The sequence below is a fragment of the Acomys russatus genome, chromosome 25 (assembly GCF_903995435.1).
Source record: "Acomys russatus chromosome 25, mAcoRus1.1, whole genome shotgun sequence".
Lineage (NCBI taxonomy): Eukaryota > Metazoa > Chordata > Mammalia > Rodentia > Muridae > Acomys > Acomys russatus.
The window spans coordinates 9,630,417-9,640,550 of NC_067161.1; the positions used below are offsets into that span (position 1 = coordinate 9,630,417).

The 10,134-nt window shown below is 49.8% G+C and overlaps 1 protein-coding gene across 1 annotated transcript; it reads left to right on the plus strand.

Moving 5' to 3' along the window:
* Positions 1-988: 988 nt before the first annotated feature.
* Nmral1 (NmrA like redox sensor 1) lies at positions 989-7,705 on the plus strand. Its single transcript, XM_051167780.1, has 5 exons — positions 989-1,251; positions 3,128-3,366; positions 5,215-5,464; positions 6,105-6,295; positions 7,400-7,705. The coding sequence occupies exons 1-5, from the start codon at positions 1,212-1,214 to the stop codon at positions 7,577-7,579; spliced, it is 900 nt and encodes a 299-aa protein (XP_051023737.1). The 5' UTR covers positions 989-1,211; the 3' UTR covers positions 7,580-7,705.
* The last annotated feature ends 2,429 nt before the right edge of the window (positions 7,706-10,134 follow it).

The window sequence follows — 10,134 nt, forward strand, 5'->3', positions numbered from 1 at the left end:
CGCTGTGAGTTCGAGGCCAGCCTGGTCTACAAAGTGGGTCCAGGACAGCCAAGGCTACACAGAGAAACCCTGTCTCGAAAAACCAAAAACCAAACCAAACCAAAACAAAACAAAAGCTGGGCAGCGGTGGCACACACCTCTACTCCCAGCACTGGGAGGCAGAGGCAGGTGGATTTCTGTGAGTTTGAGGCCAGCCTGGTCTATAGAGTGACTTCCAGGATAGCCAGCGTTACAGGGCAAAATCCTGTCTCAAAAAAAGAAAAAACAAACAATAAATAAAAATTAATGGTTGTAAAGTTAGCCAGGCATGTAAAGGAGTTTTACAGATGGCCTCGGAGAGTTAAGAGCTATGGGCACTTAATCATTAGGTGACAGCCAATGTATGCAAATGCAGATAGATGTTTATATATGTATTAAAATAGTAACGAAGCCAGGTGTGGCACCAGCACCTATGAGGCAAAGCCTGGTCTACACTTCCGGGCCAGACGACTACATAGTGGGACATGGTCTCTAATAATAATATTAAAATCATTTTATATGTGTAGGTCAATGTTTCACATAACGTAGATATAACCAGCAAAGCACTGGCAATTTATACCTCTAATCCCAGTACTCTGGAGGCCGAGACAGGTATTACGTTTAGCAGAATCCCCACCTCCTACCCCCACGCCAGTCACATGCCACGTGAGTTTGCGCCAAACAGGATCTGCACCCTTAGGGCAGTGTGCTCACCTAGGCGTTTAAACCGAGAAGCAGCCAGGGCATGAAGGGAGGAACCATCCGGCCAGCGGGCGAGGGGGGGCCAGGTTGTGTGGGCTAGAATAGGGTCAGGACCGCAGGCGCCCGAAATCTGGCAACTGGCCGGCTACACGCACAGCACGGCATGGAGGCGGGGGTGGGGGGGGTCACTGGCAGGATATTCTGGAGGCTGCTGTTGGGGCTGGCGGCTTGCATAGGACTGATCCCCTCCCCCTGTATAGTGTTCTTGGCTGTAGGCCCGCGAATCCCGCCAAATCCCATTCTCCGCCCTTTCCTCTCCGAGTCTTTGTCACCGAAGTTGAGGGAGATGTGCTCTGGGGGCTGGGAGCGCTGATTCAGACAGCAACTCGGAACCTGTTCAGGGACTGGACGGATCCGGACAGAGATCCGGCTCTTGGCCAACTCTGCCGCCCCAGGCCTCTTGGAATCCCGCTCCTTGGGCCCTGGACCCCATGGCCGAGAAGAAACTGGTGGTGGTATTTGGAGCCACAGGTGAGCGAGCCAGGGCAGGCAAGGACTGCCAAGCTGAGGACCCCAGCCCCTTGTCTGCAGGAAGAGCGGCTGTGGTGACATGGGTGACCGGGGGGAGGGCAGGGGGGGGGCAAAACCCGAGTGCAGATCGGTTTTTAATGTGTGTGTGTGTACATATACACGTATTTATAAATATATGCACACATATATACACACCGAACACACATGGGTGGGCGTGGTGAGACACACCTTTGATCCAAGGCCAGATGGTCTATATAGCAACTTCCATATGTGTGTACACACAAGTTGCTCACGTGTGTTTGTACAAAATACTGAAATCAGATTTTCTCCCTCCTTCCTCTCCCAGGCAACAGGTTTTCTTGCTGTTGGACTAGAGTAGATGCAAATACAGGCCACATCTTCAAACCAAACAGCAGCATGTTACTTCGCTCTTACCCATCTTCCTGTCCACTCGAACTATTTTCCTTTCAGATATATAAATGCTTTTTTTCTTTTCTTTTTACTTTTCCGGGGCTGATAATTTAACCTAGGGCTTCCCGAATACTGGGCAAGGGCTGTACGTTTGAATTTAATGCTGAACTGCTGAACCTTGTGGTGGTAGGGTTACTCATTACATGTGTGGTGTTTTGCAAACATGTATGGTTTTTAAAATTTTGTTGTGGGTGTGCACATTGCCACTGAGCACTTGTGGAGGTGAAGGTACAACTTGCAGAAAAATTGGTTCTTTGTGGGTCCCAGGGATGGAACTCAGATGTTAGGTTTGACCTCAAGCCCCTTTACCTCCAGCCACTCAACAGTTTATAGCCTGGAACTTCTGATCCTGCTTCCCCAGCCTCCTCTGTTAGACCTCACAGGCGGGCACTCTACTGCTGGTCTGTATCCCACCCCCACCCTTAGAGTACAGTTGAAAAAAATAGTTTCGATTTTTGGTATTTTGGTTTTGGTATTTTGAGGCCTGGTCTCACTTTGTAGCTCTGGCTGGTCTAGAGCTCACTGATCAAACTGGCTTTGAACGCAGACAGAGATCAGTCTACCTCTGCTTCCAGTGCTGGGACTAAGTGCCTATGCCACCACACCTGGCCCATTTTCCTTTTTGAAGGTGGATGGTGTCATCCAGGACAGCTGGCCTTAAACTCCAGAGGTCCACGCTGCCCTCCCTCATCAGGCCCTGGAGCAGCTGATACAGCAGGCACAGTGGCCACTGTCCGGTTAGAAATGTATTATAAAAGAGGCTGGAGAGATAGATCAGGAAGAGCACTTACTTACTGCTCCCATGGAGGACGTGGGTTTGGTTCCCAGCAACCCCACCTAGCAGCTCACAACTATCTAATTCCAGTTCCAGGGAATCTGAGGTGGCCTCCGCAGGTACTGCACACACGCGGTGCACATACATACACGCAAGCAAAAGACTAATACAAATAATAAAAATAAAACTTAAGTAGCCAAGGCATGGTAGTGCATGCCTTTGGTCCCAGCACTTGGGAGACAGAGGCAGGTGGATTGCTGTGAGTTCAGGGCCAGCCTGGTCTACATCTGAGTCCCGGCTCAGCCAGAACTACACAGTGAGATTCTGTCTTAAACCAAACCAATCTCCTTTGAAATATAAAAACCTAAAAATAGTTTAAGAAGGTGTGCTTTTTTTTTTTTTTTTTTTTTGAGACAGGGTTTCTCTGTGTAGCCTTGGCTGTCCTGGACTCCCTTTGTAGACCAGGCTGGCCTCAAATTCACAGCAAGCAATCCACCTGCCTCTGCCTCCCGAGTGCTGGGATTAAAGGCGTGCGCCACCATGCCCAGCAAGGAGGTATGTTTCTTGGGCATTCTTTGCTTTGGTGGAGCAATCCCTTCTAGGCTCTGCTCTCTCCCTGACTCCTCACAGGTGCCCAAGGCGGCTCAGTGGCACGCACGTTGCTGGAAGATGGGACATTCAGGGTTCGAGTGGTAACAAGGAACCCTGAACAGAAAGCAGCCAAAGCGCTGAAGCTGCAAGGCGCGGAAGTAGTGCGAGGGGACCAGGATGACAAAGCTAGCATGGAGCTGGCGCTGACAGGGGCTCATGCCACCTTCATCGTCACTAACTACTGGGAGAAGTGCAGCCAGGACCAAGAAGTCCAGCAGGTACGGGGGCGAGGAGACCACATGGCTTGGTTTAGTGTGATCCAGGAGGCAGTTTTGACTTGCCAGACAGGACTGAACACTTCAGGACCTGCTCTTTTTCTTGTTGCTCTCCAAACTTTTAGAGAGGACACGCCTTCTGCCTAGCGCAGGAACCCTTGTGGGGAATAAACCACATACACCCCACACAGCACATGGGGCAAAGATCTTATTGAGACAGATTTGTCTCCTCAATCCTGGGAAAGCCTTGTGAGCGAGCTCCCTGCGCCCTTGATGACCCTACTCCAGGTAGTTCAGAACCACGGAAATTGTCTCACAATTCTAAAAGCTGGGGATCCAATTAAGGTGCTGCTGCCACTGGCTCAAGCGAGGTCACTTTCTCATACCGAGGAGGAAGGCTTCCTCAGCACCTCCAGCTTCTGTGGCTCTCCGTGCGCCTTCGGTTATGGCCGTGCCACACTAGTATGTGCTTCCACTTTCCATGGCTTCTTCTTGTGTGTTTTATTTTGGGCAGAATCTTGCTATGTAGCCCATGTGGGTTTGTGATGTTAAATGCTAGAATTATAGGCATGTGCTACCATGCCTGGCTTATTTAGTGGTTTGTTTTTTTCTTCTTCTTTTATATATGATATTGTCTTTGTTACTTTTCTGTTGCTGTAAAGGGACACCATGACCAAGGCAACTTATAAAAGAGACTGTTTATCAGGGCTCATGGTTCAAGAAGGTTGGAGTCCATGGTCATCATGGCGGGCAGCATGGCAGCAGACAGGCAGGCATGGCACTGCAGCAGTAGCCTGATCTGTGGGCAAGAGGCTCAGAGTGCTACCTAGGGATGGTGTGGGCTTTTGAAGCCTCGAAGCTCACCTCCTGTGACACACCTTCTCCAACAAAGCCCCATCTCCTGATCCTTTCCAAACAGTCCCACCAGTGGGACCAAGTATTCAGGTGTATGAGTCGATGGGGGCTGGTCTTATTTAAACCACCCCAGGAGTCTTGCGTGCATCACTGTCTGTACACCACTTGCATGCACTGTCCACAGAGGCCGGAAAAGGGCATCAGATACCCTGAGACTGGAATTACAGATGGTTGTAAGCTGCCATGTTGCTACTGGGAATTGAACCTGGGTCCTCTGGAAGAACAGCCAGGCCTCTTAACTGATGAGCCACCTCTCCAGCCCTTGGCTCACTTCTCTTAGGAGAATATTTATTTTGGGTTTAGGAGTCATGTGATTAATTTAGGATGACCAAATCTCAAGACTCTTAATGCTATCCACAAAGACCCTGTCCTGAAATTAAGTCATATTTACAAGTTTGCAGGGGTAAGGTATGGGCAGATTTTTGGGGGGAGCTATAGTTATATACCCCCAACCTTAATGGCATGAATCATTGTTTATTAACCAGTAGGGTCACAATGGTTAGACCACGTGTCCTGGGTCACACAGCTGGTTCACCTCAGCCCAGATGAACCTGAGCGGCCCATGTGCCTAACCACCAAGCCCTATCTTCTCCAAAGATGACTTGGAGCTGATGAAATCATCTGATTCCATGGTCACAAAGATGGGCTATGCACAGTGAGAAGGCTTCTGTGCTCTTCCCAAGGCAGACCTGCTCCCTTTTCAAACCTTTCCATTTTTGTGGGCGGGGTCTCATGTGGCTGAGGTTGGCCTCACTTCGCTCAGTGTGCACAGTGGGCTATAGCTGAAGAAATCCATGACCTCAAGGATAAGCATTGTTCCAGAGCAGAGGGCTTCCTTGGGGTGGGCAGCCATGGAGCTAATCCGTCAGTAGGAGAGGAGGATTGGGGGCACAGGCCCATCCTCTTACCCTTGTGTTCTCTCTTCCTGCTTACCAGGGTAAGCTTCTAGCAGATCTAGCCAAACGCCTGGGCCTCCGTTATGTAGTCTATAGTGGCCTGGAGAGCATCAGGAAGCTGACTGCTGGGAAGCTGTCGGCAGGACACTTTGATGGCAAAGGGGAGGTGGAGGAGTACTTCCGAGACATCGGTGTCCCCATGACCAGTGTGCGGCTGCCTTGCTATTTCGAGAACCTCCTTTCCTATTTCCTGCCCCAGAAAGCTGCAGATGGAGAGAGCTACTTGCTGGGTGAGTGCCCTACATCCCCCCCCCCCACACACACACAGAGCAGCACAGTTCTCAGCATGTAAAGTAACAGTTGTAGAGGAGAAAAGTGGGGTTGTCAGCAACTCACTCTGGGTCGAAGCCCAGGCTTCCTGACATTCGCTTGAAACTCGGTATGTCATCTAACTTAGGCAGACCTCGACTTTACAGCCTGTAAAATGGGTTGAACATTGGTCAGCCAGGGTTATTAATGTTCTCAGAACAGGAAGCAGGGGAGGTAGATGGTGCCTGCTGGCCAGTCTGCAAACTGGATGTCCCGACCTAGTTTGGAAGAAACCTCAGCCAGCTGGTGTCCTGCCAGTTGGTCAATGGGTTAGATAGAGTAGGGTGTACTGGATGCCAAAGCTGGAGGGGCTGGTGGCTGCTGGCCACTCTTTGCTCTCTGTGCACATCACCTTCTCTGAGGGTACGGGTGTTGGCAGAGTTCAGGAGTCCTACCTGCCCAGGGACCGACAGACCCCTGGCAGACTTAGTTTGCAGAACTTGGGTACTGCTGGCACTACACAAAGACAAAGACCAACACTGGTGTGTGTGGGTGCCCAGAGGACTGGCTGCTGGGAAAACCAGCTGAGACCCCTTTCCCCAAGGAGCTCTGTTCTCACAGACTTGCCCATGGGCGATGTCCCCATGGATGGGATGGCCGTGAGTGACCTGGGCCCCGTGGTGCTCAGCTTGCTGAAGGAGCCAGACGAGTATGTGGGGCAGAACATCGGGCTCAGTACCTGCAGGCACACCGCAGAGGAGTACGCTGCTTTGCTCAGCAGGCACACTGGCAAGACTATACATCATGCCAAGGTGAGGTCCTCCCTCCCCAGAGCTGTGACACCCCAGCTCCTGCAAGATGCCCCTAACTCCCCAAAGGGTTATTTTTTGTTGGTGGTGTTTTTTGTTGTTGTTGTTGTTGTTTTTTTAAAGACGGGGTCTTACTATGTAGTCCACGATAGCCTGAACTTAAAGAGATCCACCTGCCTCTGTCTTCCAAGTGCTGGGATTAAAGGCATGCGCCACCACCTGGCCCTTTTTAAAATTTATGTGTGTGAGTACTTTGCCAACTTGTACATCTGTGTGCCACTTGCATGTCTGGTGCTTGTGGAGGCCAGAAGAGGGCACTGGATTTCCTGGAAACGGAGTGACCGATGGCTATGAGCACTATCTAGGTGCTGGGTTTGAACCCTGGTCCTCTGGAAGAACAGCCAGTGCTCTTAACCACTGAGCTCTCTCTCTCCAGCCCCAAGCTTTTTTAGTACAATGCCTAGTGCCTATAAAAATGTGCACTTGAAGCCAGGAGTCACACACCTTTAATTCCAGCACTCGGGAGGCAGAGGCAGATGGATCTCTGTGAGCTTGAGGACAGCCAGGGCTACACAGAGAAACCCTGTCTAAAAAAAAAAAAAGTGCACTTGAAGCCAGGAGTAGTCACATACTTTTAATTCCAGCACTCAGGAGGCAGAGGCAGAGGAAATCTCTCTGAGTTGGAGGCCAGCCTGGCTTTCCAGGACAAGGAGGGCTACACAGAGAAAGCAGCCGGGAGCAGGGAGGGAGGGAAGGAGGGGGAGAGAGAAAGAGAGGGAGAGAGAGGCAGAGGGACAAAGTGCACTTGTACTAAATGAGGGAGAGAGGCAAAGGAATATTTTGGCTTCTGAACAAGGATATGATATTACTCATTTCTGCTCTGAAAAGGTACTGACCTTGACAGAACAGCCTTTAAACTGATTGGTGTCAGGTAGCCTATGAGGAGCCAGTTTCCATACTTGTGCTTTCTAGCTGGGAGTGTTCAGGGACCTCACATGAGGACCTGAGTTAGAGACTGCAGAGCCAGTGCACTCTTGGGCGATACCTAGTCTACCCTGGCTTCACCACAGCTGTGGAGGAGACAGACATGATGGGCTCTATTTCCAGACAACTCCGGACGAATACGAGAAGCTTGGCTTCCCGGGGGCCCGAGACTTGGCCAACATGTTCCGCTTCTATGCCCTGAAACCTGACCGGAACATTGATCTGACCCTGCGACTCAACCCCAAGGCCCGGACCTTGGACCAGTGGCTGGAGCAGCACAAAGGGGACTTTGCACAGCTGTGATCTTGAAGCATCCAGTTGGGGAATGAGAAGGACAACCATCCTTTCTTGTGTACAGTTTTGTGTTTTGTGTTATTTTCCCCTAAATAAAACCATTGTTCTCACAGATGGTTTCCCTAGAGAAAAGGCCTCTGTCTGTCTGTGGGAAGTGAGTTAGAGTGGCAGCTGCATGAAAATGGGCTGATAGCACCCAAGTGTTGGTAGGAGGCACCAAGTAGGCACAAGGGTTCATTTGGTCCTTCGCCCTCAGCGCCGAGAAGAGCCTGAGCAGCGTGCACCCACGATCCACAGGGACTCAGGTGGTGTATAGTGGCTACATGCACTAGCAGAAAGCCTTGAGTAGTCCCCATGAGGCAAGATGCTAAGGAGCCAGCCTGGTCTACAAAGCAAGTCCAGGACAGCCAAGGCGACACAGAGAAACCCTGTCTTGACCCCCCTCCCCCCAAAAGATGCTGAGGAACCAAGCTAGTACCACATGCAAGGGACAACCAGTCCCCCAGGGTGTCCTATAAACTAGGCTGGCTTCAAACTCACTATGTTACTAAGGCTGACCTTCAATTCCTGCCTCCATCTCCCATACGATGCTCCAGTATTTTTTCTTTTATTCTTTTTTTTCGAGGGTGGGGGGGTTCAAGACAGGGTTATCCTGGAACTCACTCTGTAGATCAGGCTGGCCTCAAACTCAGAGATCCACCTGTCTCTGCGTCTAGAGTGCTGGGATTAAAGGTGTGTGCTACTGGGGCTGGAAAGATGGCTCAGAGGTTAAGAGTACTGACTGTTCTTCCAGAAGTCCTGAGTTCAATTCCCAGCAACTACATGGTGGCTCACAACCATCTATAATGTGATCTAATAACTTTTTCTGACCTGCAGGTGTACAAGGAGGCAGAACACTATATACATAATAAATAAATGAAAAAATAACTTTAAAAGGGTGTGTGCTACCACGCCTGGTGAGTAGACTATCTTGCACCCCAATTCCAGCTCAGATGCTATTAAGAAGTCTGAAAGCAAATGCCTCAGGAGCTGTGTAGAAATGAATCCAACCTGGAGATGAGCCTTCCTTCTACAGATGCTACCCGGCACCACCATCCACCTAAGAGGAGGAGGCAATAATTATGTCCCAGCCTCCAGCTCAGGCTGACTTCTTCAGGAAGAAACCTATGCCTTTCTGAGAATGCTGTGTAGCCTCAGTACCGCTGCACCTCAGTGTCTAGTGCAGCACCAGGCCCAGGTGGCATTTATAGCAGACAGCTAATAAATATTTTATGGGGAAGTCTCTTTCCCTCGACAGCTCCCCAGCCTCTTCCCCACCAGCCTAGTGAGTCTTTCCACACCTCTTTCTGCTCATCTCAAAAGCCATCAAGACTGTGCTGGAAGCCTGGACTAGTTAAAGTACAAAAAGCAAAACTACATATGCTTTTTTTTTTGTTCTCCAAGACAGGGTTTCTCTGTGTAGCCTTGGCTGTCCTAGACTCACTTTGTAGACCAGGCTGGCCTTGAATTCACAGCGATCCGCCTGCCTCTGCCTCCCGAGTGCTGGGATTAAAGGCGTGTGCTATCACATCCTACTCTTTTTTTTTTTTTAAGATTTATTTATTCATTATTATGAATACAGTGCTCTGTCTGCATGTACACCTGCAGTCTAGAAGAGGGCATCAGATCACATTATAGATGGTTGTGAGCCACCATGTGGTTGCTGGGAATTAAACTCAGGACCTTTGGAGGAACAGTCAGTGCTCTTAACCTCTGAGCCATCTCTCTACACATGCTTTTTAAGAGAGTTTTGGGGTATAGCCTTGGCTGGTCTGGAATTTGCTATGTAGACTAGGCTGGCCTCAAGCTCACAGATCCACCTGCCTCTGCCTCCCTGAGTGCTGGGATTAAAGGTATATGCCACCATACCCAGACAGCAATAAGCAAAAATAAATCTGCAAGGATTGGTTCTTGCCTTCCACATAGAGGTCCTAGGTCATCGAGTTCGTCGGCAAGCACTTCTATTCATTGAGCCATCCTGCCAGTCTGAAATGTTTAATATGTGGTACTTTTAAGCTGGCTCAGCAGTTAGGAGCATGTGGTGCTCTTGCAGAGGACCTTGGCTTGGTTGCTAGCACCCATATGGTAGCTAACAACCCTTTGTAACTTCAGTTCCAGATGATACAACACTTTTCTGGTCTCTGTAGGCACTGCATGTAAGTGGTGTACTGACGTGTGTGGGAAAAACACCCATACAAACTAGTCAGTTTTTAAATGGAATATAGGAAAATGCAGCTGAGGGAACATAGCTCAGTAGCAGAACACTCGCCTAACCTGCCTGAGATCTTACAAGGAATATGTTTAGAGTCTTGTGGACTATGTCTGTGTTCCTAATGCTCAGGAGGCGAAGAAGGGGGAGCAGGAGTTCCAGCCTGGGCTACATAGCAAAACAAAGAGAGAAAAATAATGAAGCAAAAATAGAAAATAGAGTGAGCACACGCACATTTTCCGCAGGGCTTTCCACTCAACCAGACTCAAGAGTTTGCTCATAGAGGAACGCTGTCTCATGGAAATGGAAGTATGGT